Raw genomic sequence first — 19,171 nt, 5'->3', positions numbered from 1 at the left:
TCCAAAAGTAAAATCATCAGATACTGTTCAAAATCAGGTGGAACATGGAAAAACCAAGTAACTGAAAATTTATATCCTCCAACAAGTTACAGACAAATGTCTGTAATAAGTGATCAAAGTACTAACTGAAGTCTTGGACATTAGCCACTTTTAGGAGCATTCACTACAAAGCTATGACAGATGCTCAACTACATTAATATAAGCGTATTTTAAAGCACTGTTAACCTTGCTTGCTCCAATTAAACCAACCAAAACTACTATGGAAAAAAAAATATATACTGTACTTCAGGAATCATTCCCCTCAATTTGCACAGAAAAAGTAATGTGAAAACAGAACTGCTGCATTAGAAGGATTACCTTGAAGACAACACTCAGAGGGTAAAGCAGAAATTAAGGGCAACTCAACACTTGGCTGACAAGTGCAAGAATGAAACTCCCACTATTTTTCTCTACTCTCCAAGTACTTGTAAGTCACAATAAACTGATCAAGATATAAACCCAAAGAACCATCTGTATTTTTCTTTATAAAAAAAGGTATGATTGAAGAATCCAAAATAGTTAAGAAATCAATTAATTCAGGTTCTTTATAACCATTTGAAAGGAACAACAAATACAGTTCTGGGCACCCTGTATTTTCACTAGTCCTCAACTCAGCCATAGCAGGGCCAGTGATTTCATGAACATTAGAGAGAAATAAGCCCTTTTAAAAACCTAGTTTAAAAAAAGCCTTAGAACCATTCTGCAATCACTTATGAAAAACTGTCACTCTTTTTCTGCCACTGAATTCAGTGGGACTATACAAGTGCATAGTTATCTTCAGAACTACAGCTATATTGTGATTTCATGTAAAGCAAAAGAAACTTACTGAATTCAATGAAATTGCACTAGTGTAGGTATGATTAGAGTAAGATCCCCTATTTCAACCTGATAAGACCTAGTTAACAAAGCTACTTTAATTTTATGCACTTCGTTTGCTTCCTCTAATAATAAAAAATGACATCCCACCTCTTGTATGGAACTACTTCTTTCAAATTACAATAGGGTTGTCTTTGGGCGGATAAAAAAGAAGGAAGTTAGGTTACTTATAGGAGGCAGCAGTGAAGTGTGAAATGGGAGAAATAGCTGTATTTTAGCTGAATAGAATTGACACAGTAAAGTTGATGGAGAACCTAAAAACATGAAAGGGAATTGGCTTATATTCTGTTTATGACTTGTATTTGACCATTTCATAGCAGTAAGTCCACAACATTCTACAATGCATTATTCAAAAGCCAAAACCTTTCTATTTAGAAATACTAAAAGTACTCAGAATTCCCCCCAAATCAGACTTCATAAACATGTTTTTTAAAATACAACAACCGCAAACTTCTATAAATGATGATGCATATTATATGGATTTAGTATTTGGTCCCGGTTTTCTTCATACTTTTCTATCATTTTCTGCATGTCATGGTCAGCTCCAATAACCTTGAAAAGAATAACAGGAACATTAGAAATAACTGACACCATAACACATGGTTGCTTTTGAGCAAAATAGAACAGGACTACCCCTGAAGCCAAACCGATACACTCCTAGAGATCTGTCCAAAACCGACACACTCCTAGAGATCTGTCCAATTAGCTTTCTGTTCAGAATTTGGCATTCATTGAAAAGCTACATGTCTGATCCTGCAAACAATCACAGTGAACAGACCATGAAATTCCACCAAAGAGATGGAAGACCATACTTTTATGCTATCCACTATGGATAGCTATAAACATTTTTCTGAGGTTTTGCCTTCTCCAAACGTTACTAGAAAAGCAGATTTATTTACTTTTACCACTAAATAACACTCTTAATATTTGAAAAGTACAATCCTCCACATGCTTAATTTGTTATAACTAAAATAATACTCACAAGCACTGGGCAGGAAACTTCAAACAGTGTATGTTTAATGAGCCACTCTTCATAGAGCTGATGAATAGCTTCTAAATATTCCTAGAAAAGAGGCATTTAAATAACACATATGCCCAGGGATGAAACACACATTGCAATTTTTATACATCTGGTAAGTACCTAAGAACTACATATAAAAGCTAACAAAAATAAAAAGCATCAGAAAAATTAATTCCTGGTATAAGGTTTTACTCCACGAAGAACCTCAAAGACACAGCTTACAGGAGCACAGGGCTCTCAGCTCCTTTTAAGATCAAGAACCATGTTTCTTTCCCATAGGTATAATGTGGCTTGAGATTTTACAGAGAAAAATACAACAAAGAGAGGTAAGGACAAAAAGGGCAAGACTGCAAAGAATATGTATTGAAGGCACTTTCTGTGTCAATACATTTTCCTAAAATTCCCAGTTCACTTTCTCCTAACTCTGACTCAATTTCCTCTAAAAGCACTTCTGCCCGTCATCAACTATTAGATTTTTTTAGTGGAGACCACTCAACATTTTTCATTCATAATAGCTCCCCCCCACCCCTCAGTAGAGCTGTGAAGTAACACAATGTCTCTTCAAATCCATTATAGCAAGGATTTATTCACCAAGGCAAAATTTCACATTGCCCAAAATTTAGCTCCTTGCACGTATCTTCAACTGACATGAACCACCCAACACTACAGATACCTCTGTAGTATACAGTATGTCTGGTTAGGCTTTCTTTAGGAGAAAACTTGTTTAATGAAGGGCCATTCTGTAAACTATGACACAGAAAGTGATCATTCAATTATTACAGTTTATTTTTAAGCAGATGCCCATGCTAATAATTTTCAAGAAGTTGCTTCTTTCCAATCAAGCAGAGACACTTTTCATGCATAAACATCCTCGTAATAGCAAACAACAGAAACTGCCCACATAAATCTTCAGCACCTGCATGCACAGGTATTTGTGCTTCAACTGGGTGCTTGTATGCCGTTTAATGATACAAAAGCGATTGCCTTTTTAGATATTAGAGAAGATTAATAGTTGATTAATACCCCACGTAAACAGTCAGCTATAGTACACTGATTACTAAAACATAACACTTGGGAAGTCAGTGTGCATGAGAGATTTTTTTTTTAATAAATCAAAATTAAATACTGAAGTCTTAGTTTGCAGTGGAAACAGCTGCACCCCATTTTGCAAATACACTCAGGATATGATTTTAGTGTTTCGATTGGAATCATTATGTTTTTAAAGATCATTATAACCACATATATTGAAGGAACTCCATACCAGAGGAATGATTTTTTCCTCTTCTCTGCATCTTCTCTTTAACCTCTCATAACAAACTTCAGGAGAAGTCTGCAGATAAACTGTCATAACAAAAATTTTAACAGTTATATTCAAAGATCAGCTTTAAAAGCAAAGAAGAAACTTACTTCACAAACTACAGAAGGGAAGAATCCTGATTTGGGTACCACCACTGAACCCCCCCCCCGCCTTTGGTGTTACTGTTTATCAATCCATGAACCATCCACAAATTCATGCTGTCGGATGCTACACATTCCAACCACTATCATATTGAATAATGTGGTTGTTTACGGCCCAAGAAACAAGAATTATTTTTTCCCCCAGTAAGGAAACCCACCCACAAACATGCCCCTCCAGATCCCATCAAAATTTTACCTATCAAATCCACTGAAACATCAGTGTTGTTCTGGATCCAGTCAAACCATTCAGTTAGGACAACATAATCCACCTCCGGCATTTTTCCGCTGAATAAACATAAAAGTCATCACTCGCTGAACAGCATGCACAGATCAATTCTAAACTCATATTTTTTTCACCTGACTACAATTACTCCCAGTTTACTCAGCATATGAAAACAAGACCAATATTATGCCCACCCAAATTCAAGGCCTCATAAAGCATTGTTTATACAATAGAAAGACAGAATATTTTCTTTTTAAAAAAAAAAGTACTTACTAATACAAAGTTTCCATTATTAAGTTACAGACATTAATTATTTTTCCCACTACAGTTAAGAAATAATTACTTGGTGACTAAGAAGAAAAACATTACCACATTGACATTTATACAATAACAACAAATTAGTGTCAATGGTATTTATTGCTCAAGTTCTTTACATCAGGATCATTTCAAATATATCTGCACTACTGCAGTGCATGTTGCCAGAAAGGCTTGATTTACTAAGCAACACTGACAATTCATTACAGAAACCATAGTAAAGAGCAGTGAAAAAATAATGACACCATGTAAATATAATTTACTACCACTGTAAGAAATATTTGTGGAGAGAGTACTGAAACATTCAACATGCTTAATTTGAACTTTGTATTCAGAGAGCATAGACAATACTGGAGACAAGTGTCCCACAGTTACCTCAGTAAGAGTAATAAAATATCAAACAACTCATGTAAAAGGAAGTCTATAGATAACATTAAGAATCACATTATGTTTTTATTAGTACTGGAGTGTTCACTTATTACCATATTCCTAAACAGTCAAATATTACTAGTTTTACATTATTCTGTCTTCAAAACTGGTGATAGTAACATATATTCCACACTCTTTCCTAAATGCCTCTGCAATAGAAATAGAAAAAAAGAGATGGGGTTGAGAGGCCCCTGTCCTCTCCAGCTGAATGACTAAGACCAGTTGCAACATTCTAAATAGTGCTGAAGAAAAAGATTCCACTGATTTCTCAACCATTCTCCTGGCAACATGCTTTGATCCCTGGCAAAACTGAATAAAGATAATCCAGAAAGATATTTCCACTTAAGTATGCAAGAAAGCAAATCCAGTATTCATACCACCTCCCTTCTTTATCTGCCATCCAGCTGAATATCTTGCCTCCCAAAGCACCCAAGAAATGGGATAACACAATTCACTGCTATTCTTCTAACGTATCAATCAGTATACGTGCCGTAAAAGGCACTAACGAGTGTTTTCATCTCCAAAGTTTGCTAACATTTGACTCCTACCAAGTAACGTTAAACGCAAATGGAATGAGATTTATATCATAACTAAGAATTCAAATGGGAATTGCTAGTGCTTACCCTGTAACATACCACGCATACTCACGTGCACACATTTAAAATTCTTCTACAGTTCTACACCTAACATGAGCGTGTCTTTCAGTGCTAGACTCAGACGTGCAATCGCAGTAAGAACTTGGACACTCATGCATATCTGTGCATGCCGGAGAAGCTCACAGCAATTGCTCACAATTTAAGCCTTCCATCATCGTCGTGAATCTTACTCTATTTCGCTCTCTGGGAAAAAGCCTGCAAAGCCAAAACACAAATACTGAGTGACATTGGATCAAAGAAGAGCTGGTATTCCTGATATTTCACAGCTCTTCATCCCTTGCTTAAACTAATTATTCTCCTAAAGGAGAGAGTTTGTGTAGGCTAGAGATAACAAGGGATTCTTCTCCATCTTTAAGACCAGGACCCTAAGCAATACCTTCTCTTACAAAAAAAGAAAGCAGAAAATAACCTCTGCTCTTTGCAGCAAGCTTGCCCCATTCAGTCCGAGTCTTATTTTGAATAAAAAAGTTCTATTTCATTTTTACATACTTCTAATGGGGAAATGCCTTCCATAAAGCTGTTTAACAATCCCTTTGCTAAAGATACTTGTTGGAATAGCTTGAGCCTGAGGGTTTTTTGGTAATATTTTCAGGAAAATTTAAAGATATGTCAGGTCAGTTTTGTTTACAGACCTTCCACCAGACAGGAATAATTCAATTTCTACAATGGGCAGCCTCTCCTGTGTTCTCTGCCTGATTTTTGCATGTTGACTAACCTACACAAGAATTATGACCACTACCCTACAGAGACAGGAGATTCCTTTTAGGAAATAGTAGCAAGGAAAGAAAAAGCCTCTGGAGGATACAAAGGCATTTTCCTTTGCAAAGTCCCTTTAGTTACAGAAAGATTTTTAAAATTCTCATTCAGCAGCTGAACAAAAAACACAGCATGGGAAAGCCTTTGCCCTCCCACAGGGCACTATTATCCTTCTCCATAGAAGTATCAAACATAAAATTTGTATTTTCCCTTTGTTCCTCTGGTGGCTAAGACACCATCTTCTAATGTTTAGCCCTTAATGTATCCACAGCCTTTTTGTATCCAATTATTCTTTTGTTATTATAGTCTTCCAACTTCAATAACTCTGTCCCATTTTTTGCGTTTGGACCCGGTGTGCCCATAGGTGACAAGTGTATTCTCCCAACTTTTCTGTACAGATGTCAAGCTGATTTTGTCTCTTTAAACAAGCTTTACATTCTTTTGACCATTCCAGTATCTCAGCTTCACACCTGTTTCAGTTTTACTTCACAGATCATGAATGAGCAATTAGAACTGTAAAAAGTAATGTTAAAATACTTCCAAGAGTCACATTTACTTTTCTCTGGGCTACACAATACTAGCAGCATTTTGTGATAAATTTTTAAGTACATAAAAATATATATCTTTCTGCTTTTCAGCTTACAATCTTTCATCTTAGAGTTGAAATTTGTCGGCAGTTCAGCTGAATAATAGAATTTATTAGCATACTCTCACCCTTTGTACCAAAGCATCAATCCAAAGGCTGATCCAACATGAGTAACCTCCTTCCAGCCTGATACATCCCCTTTCAACATCTCCCTTCAATGGGACTTCCTATCACATTACAACGCCGACTTCTCTAGTTATGAATAATCATTCATGGATGTCTCCCCAAACCTCCTTGACAAATATGTAACTTCAGATTGGTGAGAGTGCCTTTGTTCAGAGGGGGGGGTGGGATGGAACGTTACAAAACAGTTACTGGATTAGCTAACAGGATGTGTTGTTGGTCACTGACTTTACATTTTTGTCCAAAGCTTTAATTATTCTTTCCTTCATCATTTGCTCTGAAGTTGTGCTAAATACTGAGGCAGATGAACAACCCTGCAGTTACTAAGATGACTCTCCCTACCCCCTAATCTGGGCTCTACAGTATTTGTTTTAAGTCACAGAGGTACTGCCTCTACGTTACAATACCTTCTCCTAGTGGGAGATTTCACATGCTTTCAGAACTCTGAAAAGGACTTCCTTTCTACTCTAGTTGTGGTTCCACACTATTTCCACACTCCCATTGTCATCCTGCCTTTTCTTATACGCAGTTTTCTTTCCTGTACACAGAATTAAGTACTAGTTTTTGAGACAAGTCCAGATGATCTTTGAACAACTATGACACATAAGGATAGGGCAGTGATCAAACAACGTGGAGTAAAGCTATAGAACTGCTTGCAATAGGACATCCTGGAAACTAAAGGTTTACATGAGCTTAGGGGGAAACTGAACAGGTTGATGGAAAAGGAATTCCCTGTGGGTTACTAAATACAGAGAAGCCACTGCTGAATAAGGAAGTCCCTAAACTGTAAGTTACTGGATATACTCAGAAATTGTCATAAATGCTTACCCTGTTCTTACACTCTTTTCAAGTACTTCTGGCCACTACTGGAGACAGGATATGAGGGAGGACAGATCTACTTTTTTTTTTAATGTGACTCAAAATTGCTATTTTCATGTAGCCCTAGTTTTTCCTTGTTTTATTTATAATCCTTTTACACACCCTTATATCATATTTTGGTTTGCTATTGGTAGCATCAGCTGGCTTCTAGCTTGCTGTAACAAAACAAAGCAAATGCCTTCTGTCCAACATTAACAACTGCTGAAGCCATAAAACATTTTATCTGCCCTTAAGAATGTTACTACAAAATTAAAACATAGAGCTAACAAAAGCAGGCTTGGCCTCATAGTAACAATGTTCTCAGTCTTTGGGTCAATAGCACTTTGTTGACAATGAAAAAAAAAAGTCAGTCATTAAAAATGAGAAAGACATTCCCATACATTTCCACTGCATACAGACTGGGATAAATAATGTCTCTTTCTGTTTTCCTCACATCTTACTGTGTGTCTCTCCACTTCCAAAGCAGTTCCAGTAACAGACTGGAACTCATGTAGCATGGATGCCATCTTGTGGCATGCAGCTATTCTCCCTGCAGACAGGCGCAAGAAACTGATTTTGTCCCTTAAGACCACTGAAAAATCCATTAAAACAACAATCTGTTACATACACTTCTCAATTAAAGGTCAGCATTAAAATAAAATTAAAACAAAAAAAAAATCAATGCTGCTTACTGCACGACTTTAGTTAGTATGGGATGGATGAGTTACACTATCTCGGGCCACAATCTTATCTCCCAGAACAAGATAACCCGGGTTAGGCCCAATTGCTCTACCTCTGGGCCAAGCACACCTGGGGGTGGGGACCTGATTCAGAAAGTGACATTTAGAGACAAACGGCTGTTGTTCTTTCTTTCCTCACTGGCCTACCAAGGCTTTCAGGCTATTTTCATCCTATGAATCCTGATTCTGAGCAATAGCACGTGAGGGCTGGAACACTTATCACTCGAGTTCCTGCTTGCAAGAAATGCCAATCCTGGATGCTAGGTTGGATAACGCTATCTAGTTCTCTCCCTCCTACAGTGTTGCTCTTTATATCCTCATGGGTTTTGACCTGTTCAGTATGCGTTTGCTTTGATTTAAGCAAGACTTTTGTATTCAGCTGGAGAGCAGATAACTCCAATAAATGGTGTTCTAAATAGTAAGATGTTCTAAATACACAAGAGTCCTTCTGAAAAAGGCTCTCATCTGGCCCATGTCCTACAGGTTTTATTCTACCAGTGGGCACTACGTGCCATACAACACACTGCCACTCCAGCAAAGAACTGACAGATTTCACAGACCACTTAGATGCAAATTACCAAAGAAATCATCAGTTGATTACGTTTTGTTTTTTTTAATCTAATCAAGCCAAGAAAGTAAAGTAAAGTAAAAAACCATATACCATACCTTCGGTACAAATTTTCTACAAAAATGTATTTTGCACTGTGAATTGATCGCTCCATCATTCTTATGGGGGAAATCTACAAAATAAAATTCGACAGTCACTGACTAGTTTACATTTTTCAGCATGTTTGTTTCTTTTCAAGCTCATACTGCACATCATGTCCTTTACATTGTGAAATACGTAACATTTTCAGTTTTTCCAGATCTTGTGATAAAAAAATTTACTGGGAAGGTGGGAACCACAAAAAATAAGTATTCTTAATGTTACTTATGGTCACCACATTATTAAACACCTACATAACTAATTTGTTATTCATATGCAAGTTAACTGCAGAAGCATTCAGCTGAGCAGCTGAAGTTAACTACAGGGCCAAAAAAGCAGCAATTCATTTAGGATTTGCAGAGCAACAGGAACTACTGCTGCCTGAATTGCTGCCACCTCCAGGTGTGTTACTGTGTCAACAGCACAGGCCTAACATCAGAAAAACTACAACAAAACAGAACTTTTTAAAGAAATAATTACAACTGACAAAGTACTGCTGCCTTAGCCAGTCTTGCACATTTTCAAACAGTGCTTCATTTTGGAGAAGAGAGATTCTCTGACACTCTCTGGCCCCTGCAGAGCAAAGCAGCCCTGGCAGAGCTCTTCCCAACCAGGTATTCTGCACGTTGATGACAGCGGAAGCAACAATTGCTCCGGCAAGGCTCAAATGGCAAATGACAGCAAAGCTCAGATTAAAATGCATGGCGATCCTCAGGAATTTTTGAATTAACATTTTCTGCAAGAGAATGAGATTTCTATTATCTTACAAAAACACCTCTCCCAAAAAGCTTATGATTATATGTGCAGTATCACTATCACATGTGGTACTTTTGAAAGTTTGCCCTGACACAAACTCAGAAAATATAATGCAAGAACAATCACTAAGATATACGCTTGCCACCTAAGATCAGATCTTCTAATCAGGGAATGGAAGATTTAGCACAGAATGTAACAAAAGGTGTTTGAAGGAAAGAGAAATGAACAGATCTTGATAAAAAGGCAGAGTGTGTGATCAATACAGAAAAAGAAAAAAAAGGATGCAAACCATCTGAAAAAAAGCAATAGAAAATTTTAGTGGAAGTATTTTGGATAAACACAAGAAGCAATGTCTGAATTCGTGCTAGACAGCACGGAGCACTAGAATGAATACTAACACCATCTTTAAGATTACCTAATGTTTGCCAAAGATTTCAAATAGCTAAATTTATACAGGGACCAATTACAGACAAGTCACTGACATGTGATGATGAAGAGATTTGTGCAAGTCTAGCTTTTAAGGGTGGTGCAAAAAAAGCAGTATTAGTTTGAGGAAGTAAAAGTTCTGAGCAAGTAGGAGGCAGATGTTTCGCCCCTGGAGCACATGTTGTGGATATCAATAATGTCTTTGCACCGTAAAAATTCATACTCACTGCAGGAACAAAGAAGGAACACAAACAGCATCTTAACTTTTGGATACAGGGTGAAAAACATTTATTACTCATAACCACATCTAACTCTTTTTTAAATTAAAAGAAAACTATGTTTATTTACCATTGGTCTGGTATGCTGCTCCAACATTGTAAGCTGTATGTAAGTCTGTAATGTTATCCCCCATCTTGATGCGTCTTGGTACATTAAGCCCTGGGGTTAGAGATGGAAGCAAGACAGACAGACATTTTGGTTAGGTCAAAAAGCAAAAAAAATGAAGTTGGGTATTTTGTAAGCTTTTGCACTACAACAGAATTGCTAAAAGAAGTGCACTAAAACAGCTGACACCAAGGTTTGACAAGAACGAAGTGATCATTTGCTCTCCACAATGCAGATGTAAGAACTACAGTCCTGGTCCTTAGAGACACTAAGTGGGGCACTTGGAAGGCTCACTGAAGTCAACAGGAATTAGTTACTCTGCACCCGGAACAGTCAGGACCAAGGCATAGCTCATATGAGACAGTTCAAATACGATTAGTAATTTAAACAAACCTATCTGCTACTCTATTTTTGTGCACTGACAGACTCTCAGTATACCCAGTCCATCCAGAAATGCATATATGATTCCAGTATGTTCTAGGCCTCAGGAAAGGTGTCTTTTAACACAGACAACTGCTCTTCCCAAAGGATCCTCCAAGCAGTTCTCGGATCTTCCACTCTTTCTGATTGCTAGCAGTATTTGCATCAAATACATGTTTGGGCACATGTGGTTTGGGGTGTATCCACACCACTGTGTTGACAGCAAATTCCACATGAGCTTGAGCATAGATACCCATCTCAGCCAGCAATGAGATTTTTGCAATGGAGGTGTTCATACAAGCAAGGAAGACTGACATCAGAAACCACTTCAACCATCCCAGCAAACGTGTATCTGCAGATGTAATCAAAGCCCTGACTGCTCTCTCCGAGCACGGCTACGACAAAGGGACATACTTGTAGGGACTGGTTCCAAGAAACGATGACTACCCAAAAGACAACAGAGGCTCCCAACACCTCACAGGACTGAATTTTCTGTATCTTCAGCAGTCAAACAATATTAACCGATCAGATCCACTGCCTACTTTCTGAGGTAATTTAATAGCAAAGATGTTCTTCCCTTCTTTGAAACAGGCGTAAGTAGATTTAGAAACAACTGTCACACTCAGGGCTTACCTTTCTGTGAGTTTCTTTAGCTCATACCCAATAAAAGACCCAGTCTTTGCTGAAACCACGTTTTATATGCAATGCTTCTATTATATGCATGTCTTAATCGCGGTAAAAGATCTTTTGCATCAGGGAGCTTCATTTTTTGCTGTATATGACCACACCCTTCGTAACAGTTTTGCTGACTGGTAAGAAGTCCTCATGCATGGCTTTCTAAAAGAACAGTAATTGTAATTGTAGAATTAATTTCTGCCACTTACCAGGATATTATGACCACGAACATTCCTCCACTTAGTCACCGGTTCTGTCAAGACCTTGTTAAAAAGAATTACCCCATGTTAAACATATTTTAGATTCAAAATACATAATTCAACCCTACACGTCTACAACTAGTTTTAATGAATACTCATTCAGTAAGTCAGAGTATTCAGGACTTGTATTGGAAAGCTCATCCCTCTTCAAAAAACGGCACTGAACCCTGTAATACAAAAGGTAATAATGAACACTGTTAAAAAATAGAGAAATATCATTATACAACACCTTTTTAGCATTTTTAAACCGCCAAAATAAAACACTGGATTGATCACTTAACAAGCCTGGCTATAACTTCACTTTTTTGAGTCAAAATCAGTACGATGTAAAGGAAAGAATGGCTTAGCTGAGTACTGATTGCATTTCAATGACCCGCTCATTCCCTCATTAATTTCTCGGGGAGTAACACTTGTCAGCAAAGGAAGAGAGGATCAGACTGCTATCATATTACCTTTCATTTTATTTGTGTGAACTAACAAACAAGATGTATTTCAAACTTTTATGAAATTAACCAGAAAAGCTTCAACCCTGAATAGGTAAAATCACAAGAGATTTATCTGGTTCAAACAGGGTCTAAAACTCCAACGATACTGTAGAGCCAGGCCTAAGAGAATCTGATAAGCCTGGGAAGTTAACTAGCTTTTTAAAAAATGTTGCACAAATTTGAGTTTGCTGTCCTTTGGGTTAATAGTTATTTACTCCGTAAGAATCATTCCTGTTAAATTACCACATAACATCTGGCAACCCAGCATTTCTATGAGGAATCCTAAGACTTATTATCAAATGTGTTCCCAGGTCTGCTGGGAAAAGTATTAATATCTGATGTACACAAAAGCAATTGCTCACTGAGGTTTGATCTTGATTTTCTTTAAAATACAGTAAGCCTGCCCCTCCCCTAAAAACAATATGAAATCAAATACAATAACAGTCTAAGAAATCCCCAGAAACAATTCTAACAGATTTTTCATTTTTTTTAAAAAAGCCACCCATTTACTGGGATCTCAGTTACATTACATCAGTATTTTTACAACATTACTTCTTTACTTTGCTTATTACAAGATACATCTAAGATTTAAGTGACATGGAAGAGCAAACAAGCATGCCCAAACATGCCCAACCCATGTGGGCTGCAGTTACTTTACAGAGGTACAAACTCTAATCCACAGGTTCTACTGGTATTTTAGCATCCAGTACTATATTACATATTATCTAAATTTCTCTTCTACCATTTGACCATAAATAGGTGGGGAAGAGGGGGCTAAAGATGTGCACCAATAAGTGCACTGGCTCATAACCTGCTGCTCCTTTCTCATTAGCCTAAGAAAGGACAACACTTCGAAGTTAACTGACAATTTTGTCAAGACAAGCAACTGCTTAATGCCGTAAGTAAAGACAAAGAAATGTACATCCGGTACCTCAATGCTGGTGGTTTGTGCAAAATAATCCAGGCATGTTGTTTTTCCACTTGCAATGTTCCCCTCGATACATATCTGATGAAAAACAGCATCACCTTTAAAAACCGTGCTATTGCATAGTAGTAAACAGCATATGTAAAAATATACTCTTTCCATATCAAGCATACTATTCCCTTATAATGTAAATAGATTATTTCATAGGAAGACGTTGGGGATCAGTTTGGACTTTGCGACTCCCACGGACCACCACTTTTTCTCTCCCTGACATACATATACCCACTGTCTCTTTACCAGGCAAGGGGCAGCCTTGCTTTCCGGGACCCCTGCAGTCAGCTGCCTGCCGTGCTTCCAGCTTCCCGGCCCGGCCCCTTCCCATGACCCGGAGAGTTTCAGAGGGTCACCTGCTGGGCTGCTGCTCCTCCACACCGCCTGCCTCAACTCACCTCAGAGACTTCAACTTCACTTTCAACTTAAAATAAATGCCAACCAAAGTAATAATTTCAGTATCCATTAAACAGATAGCTTAAACCTTAAGATGCATTAAATTTTTGTTTTCAGAAACCTGCACAATTAGAATAAACTAAGAGAATTTTGTTTCAGCTGTCTTAAAATAATTTATAGCTTAAAGTAATTAGATTTCAAATATAAAAAAAAAAAAACCCTTCACAGGCGGGGTTGTATACGGCAACTGCAACCCCACACACGTGACACTGACCCCAAACTGACACTTGTCCCTACACAATACCATGTGTTTGCACAAATCCCTCATGACTTTATTGCAATTTACTGAACTTGGTAAGTGTAGGTTTATACTGAGTAAGACCCAGTAACGGACCCACCACCTGGACACCACTCAGTAAAACAGCCACGTCCAACAGCTGCCAATATACGTACACTCAGATTATAATGAAATAAGAGGTTGCACATTTTACATAGTTTTCTGAACAAAATGCAAATACTCACAACTGTCTTTCTATCATCTTCTTTTGCCAGATGTTTATCTAGAACGGAAATAAACAGGAGTTACAACCAAGAAGGAGGTCTTCATAATTCACAGTCATACTGAGCCTCTTAACGTGAGCCCCTCCATGAAGTTTTTAGGTTCTCTACTGCTTAAGACAAATATTTGCCAAATTACCCATCTTTAAGATTTTAGGTAATCATTTGGTCACGTAACAGACACATTGCAGCATGCCCTGACACAGTCTTAGCTTAAGTTGTCTGTTGTCCTTGACACTACAAAGAGTCAAATGGCGAGCGCCTACACTCTTTCAGCAGATTTTTGTTACGCTTACTGCTCCTCAGTTGGTTACCGCTGGGGGAAAAAAGGGTTTTGGGAAGGCCAGTCAGGGTGCCTTTTGGGAAGGCCTTTTGGGAAGGCCACCCGCTGACTTTGCAGGCCTAGCGACAAAGCTGGGCAAGGACGAAGGTTTTAGGACGCCTCCAAGACAAGCAATTTAGACGCCTTATATCGCAAAACTGACTGTATAAAACTTCTGCAAGCAATGCTAGGATTGCAAGACCCTTAACAAAACAAAACACCGAGAAAAGGCAGTTTCGGTACCCCAACACCGCCAGCGAGGGACCGCGAAGACTACCGGGCCACGACGCGCAAGAGGCCGGAAGAAGGCGGCCTGCTCAGTCCAAAGCGGGCAAGGGGGCTCCTGCTGCTGCCCCGCCAAGAGGCGCGGTGGCTCCTCACACCAGCGTAGCCACCGGCGGAGAACTTCAAGAAGAATCGAGCAGCGCTCCTCGCTTCCCCCCGAGCCGCCGCCGCCGCCCCCCGCCCGCCGCTCGGGCAGCGACGAACCAGGAACGCGTAGAGGGGGCGGCTGCCACCTCCCCGGCCGCCGTCCTCCCGCTTCCCCTCCCAGCGGGCTCCCCACCGCTGCGCCGGCCCCGGCTCAGCGCTGCGCAGGCCTGCGCCCCCGCGGACCGCCCACCCCGGCCGCTTCCACTTACAGCCGCCAGCGCCGCTCGGGCCGGGCCGGGAGCGCAGCGCCAGGCCGCCCGCCGAGGAGCCCGCGGCCGCTCCGCCCGCGCAGGCGGCCCCTGGCGCGCCGCTCCCCGCGCCCCGCCGGCCCCGGGCCCCGCGCAGCGCCGCGGGCCGCGCCCAGGCCGCACCCAGCCGCCACATGGCCCATCCCCGCCGCCGCCGGCACCGCTACCGGCACGGCCCCGCGCCGCTTCCGGCCGCGGCGCGCCCACTTCCGCCGCCGGGGGCGGGGCGGGGCGACTGCGGCGGTCCCAGTCCCGGCTGAGGGGCGCCGGGGCAGTAGCGCACCGCACCGCCTGGCTCGGCTCGGCCTGGCCCGGCCCGGCGCCATGGCGGCGGTGGCCCTGGACACCAGCTTCCCCCGCTCCCCGCGGGGCGCCGTGAAGATCGCCCGCGCGGTAGGCCCTGAGGGGAGGGGGCGGGCCGGCGGCCCTCGGGGGTGCCTCCGCTCCCGAGAGGGCGGCGGGCGGGAAGCGGAGCGGAGCGGCGCTACCCCCCGCTGAGCCCCGCTGAGCCCCGCTGCTCCTTCCGTCCCTGCAGCTGGTGGCGCTTGTGGCGTTCCTCTGCTTCGTGGCCTCCCGCGCCCACGGGGCCTACACCGCGCTGGCCGTCATGGAGGTGGTCATCACGGCGCTGTTTTTTCTGCTGTACTTGCTAAAGCTCGATAGAAAGCTGAGCTGGCTCTTCTGGCCGTTGGCTGTGAGTATTGGCTGGCCCCTAAAATGAAGTGATTTTACCCATGTCGCGACTGCCTGTTGGGAGGGGTTACGGTCAGTCGGTTCAGTTACTCTTTCGACGAAGTTAAAGCAAAACCCCACCTTTCACTGGCGTGGAACCAGTTTTTCCCGACAGGGGTGACAGTGTTCTTTTGCTTCCGTTTCTAAATAGCTGGCTTACATCCACCAACAGCCCCGCCTGTGATGAGCATCACTTGCTTGACTTTATGATGCCGCATTTTCCATCTTTCACATCACAAACTAAACAGACACTTTCACTCAAATATTAATGAGCGCTCCTCTTACCTCCCTTTTTTGGATTTGTTTACTGCTTTAGTCTGTCAAGTGTAGCCAAGTTGCATAAATTTGACTGCAAAAAAAAAAAAGAAGGTAAAATGAGGAAGTTGTATCACAAACACTCTTTTTAATGTCAAACCACTGGGTGTCACTGTCGACCTTACCTGGATGTTAGTGTATTTCTATTTTTATAGTAAACCAGCAATTTTTAATGATTCATACAATATTGGGAGCTATTCACGTTCTTCTTCAGGTGTGTATTTCAGAATAAATACTCTGCTTCCACTGGCTGTTTCAGGATATTTTCAACTCGGCGATTGCGGCGTTGTTCCTCCTCATTGTGTGCCTGTTTGCGATAATAATCAAGACCAACAATGGGACACTGGCTGGAGGAGTAAGTAGGAACATTATTAACGAATTTCAGTTCTTAAAGTGGACGTGACTTGAACCTCTTGGTATACTTACGTGGTGGTAAGACCGTGAAAATAACTCTGTCACAGAAGAACGTACTCAGCAGTCGCAAACAAAAGTGAATACACATGCAATGTATCTCACTAAAAGAAAAAATAATCCTCAAATGACTGGTAATTTAAAGATATTAATTGATTTAGGGATTACTACAGAGAAGTACTAACCCTGAAAACTCCTAGAGCTTAACTAATTCGAGTAACTTGCATTTGCTTCCATAGCTTGAAATCCTAGGTGGGAGAATCCGTAGGCTCTTTTAGGACTATCCAGTTTGGTTACACTGTTGAAGAAGAAATGCCTACAATCCTGCTGAAAAGAGCTGAAACTTTTTAACAGTCATGCTGGTACCTCCCTCCTGATGTGTATGTTCTTTTTTCCGACACAAACTGAGAAATTACGGTAGTTGAAAAGGTTTTTTCATACTACGGTTGTAAGATTTTTGTGTATTTAAGATCAAACCAGTTTAGTAAAGTAACTGGTATTTTTAATTCAAATTAAAACTAATATAACTAACATTAATAGACAATAAGGGGGGGAAACTTAGTTTTGAAAGTGTTTCAGTCTCCTGAAATACAAGATAAGCCAAAATGTGACAAGCAAGCAAAAGAAGCACAGAACTTGCCACAGGAGTTTTTCACCATCAGCTCAAGAGCCAGGGAGGTGGAAAGCTGTTGTCTTTGCTGGTGCTGGCAGTGACAGTCTGAGCAAAAAGGAGACTTTCTGCTACAGTGACTGGCTGTGCTAGAATATAATTGATAATCTCGGTAGTGAAGTTAATAGACATTAAGTTGGAAGCAGGACACTAAGCAGGTCGCTTGGGAAACAAGTTTGGGCAGAATGTATGAGATGTTCAATGTTGGGAGAAACAGAATTTCCCTGAGGCCTGTGCTCCTAGGGCGCAAACTGCCTTGAACTGTGCTCTCCTGGAAGAGCTCGCCTTTGCACTACTCCCACTGATCAGATAATTCCATTTGAAAACATGCTTGCACCAAAAAAATTGCGCGCATGTGGGATTGGGCTGAAGGGCAAGAGCTCAGCAAGTCACCTCAGCGGCCGTTTTGCAAACGCATCTTTCCAGTTGCCTGCCTGAAGTTGTGTATTTTTTAAATACTTACGTATGTTTTCTTCAGTTTGGAATGTGTTTCCTGTTCAGAGCTTCAGAGGAGAGGAGCACTGGTTTTTTCCTGCTAGGCTTGTTTCTACAAATGTTGACTTTTCTCTGGGCCCATACGGTTGATGAGGCAGTCCTTAAAGAGACAGAAAGGTTTTCATTTAGGATAAAAGCATTGTCTGGCGTAATGCTGCATTAGCTTAGCTTTCAGAGAGAACACATCATCTCCAAGGCTTCACACCAGCATCAAACAAAGCCAGGGTGTAGACTGCTGTGTGAAAGGCTTATGGGATTTAAATACGGATGTTACTCAATTTATCAGCTGTCTCATGTCACACGCATATTTAGAAGGCCAGAACTGACTTAGGAATATGTGTTTACTGCTTCTTTGAGGAATGGTAGGTGAGTCACTAGAGTAAAAGATAGAGATTCTATGGGGAAACTAACATTATGGTTATTTTTATAGGTGTTTGGTCTTGTATTGCTTGTTCTCTGTGTTGTCGACGCGGTTCTTCTCTTCCAGAAGATTAGCCTTGATGGACCGAGAAGAGGGACTACACCTGCGAAATGAGACTAGCATTTTAGTAAAAGAACGATGTCTCCATTGATGACTGCTTTACTGTTCTCTTCTAAAGAACTTGTGTTTTCATGTGTTCACCTTTGAATTTCCCGTTCATTTATGTGCATTTTTGCAAGTATTGTTCCTAAGTTTTCTTACATTTACAAATGTAGTTTCAGTGTCGCAATTTCACCAGTATAAGCGTCACAGAAAATGGTCTTGTTTTTCTAAACTTAATTATGTTTTCACCTGTGTGAAAATTGATTTCATAATTGCCTTCTTTCTGTAATAAAAAGAAAATACAAATAGGCCTAAGTGCATTTTTTAAGGTTATTAAGTGCACTTAAAGTAAAAGTTACTTGCTTTAACGTACCAGTAGACATCTTTAGGAACGGATTTTTTCCACCCCTGCTCGCATCCGCCCTCCGCGGATCAGCCTCGCGGCTGATGACCGTCTGGTGCCACGCGAGTGCTGTACTGCCGTGGGCCTTCTCATCCCCAGAGCTCGGTTTCCTGCTCAGGACCGCGCGGACGATGCCCACGCCGCCTCTCCAGCGCAACACAATCGCGACAGAACCGCGGTGCAGGGAAGATCAATGAGTATTACAGACGCCCCGGCATAGCTCGGGGCCGGGGGCCGCTGCCGCAGGTGCTGCTACGCTCAGAGCCGGCGGCGCAGGGAGCCCGTGCGAGCCGAAGAGCCACCGCCCCGCGGGGCAGAGCCTTTCGGGGCTGGCGCGGCGCGGGGCGGCGGCGGAGGGCGAGCAAGCGGAGGGCGCGCGCTGAGCAAGGGCAGCTCGTGCGGCGGCGCTTCCCCGGGGGCCGAGGCGCGCCCAGAGCG

At 41.3% G+C, this 19,171-nt stretch overlaps 2 protein-coding genes across 2 annotated transcripts; one reads left to right on the top strand and one right to left on the bottom strand.

The window, feature by feature from the left end:
* Nucleotides 1-200: 200 nt before the first annotated feature.
* Nucleotides 201-11,803, bottom strand: TK2 (thymidine kinase 2). Its single transcript, XM_009815808.2, has 7 exons — nucleotides 11,717-11,803; nucleotides 10,377-10,466; nucleotides 8,807-8,880; nucleotides 3,591-3,679; nucleotides 3,198-3,277; nucleotides 1,898-1,978; nucleotides 201-1,467 (listed from the first exon to the last, which is right to left on the bottom strand). The coding sequence occupies exons 2-7, from the start codon at nucleotides 10,458-10,460 to the stop codon at nucleotides 1,369-1,371; spliced, it is 507 nt and encodes a 168-aa protein (XP_009814110.2). The 5' UTR covers nucleotides 10,461-10,466; nucleotides 11,717-11,803; the 3' UTR covers nucleotides 201-1,368.
* Nucleotides 11,804-15,508: 3,705 nt separating this feature from the next.
* LOC104250458 (chemokine-like factor) lies at nucleotides 15,509-18,630 on the top strand. Its single transcript, XM_059825087.1, has 4 exons — nucleotides 15,509-15,577; nucleotides 15,720-15,878; nucleotides 16,491-16,586; nucleotides 18,238-18,630. The coding sequence occupies exons 1-4, from the start codon at nucleotides 15,509-15,511 to the stop codon at nucleotides 18,340-18,342; spliced, it is 429 nt and encodes a 142-aa protein (XP_059681070.1). The 3' UTR covers nucleotides 18,343-18,630.
* Nucleotides 18,631-19,171: the final 541 nt, after the last annotated feature.

The sequence above is a fragment of the Gavia stellata genome, chromosome 15 (genome assembly GCF_030936135.1).
Source record: "Gavia stellata isolate bGavSte3 chromosome 15, bGavSte3.hap2, whole genome shotgun sequence".
Taxonomy (NCBI): domain Eukaryota; kingdom Metazoa; phylum Chordata; class Aves; order Gaviiformes; family Gaviidae; genus Gavia; species Gavia stellata.
The sequence above is the reverse complement of the archived record's forward strand: the minus strand, read 5'-3'. Positions and strand labels throughout refer to the sequence as shown.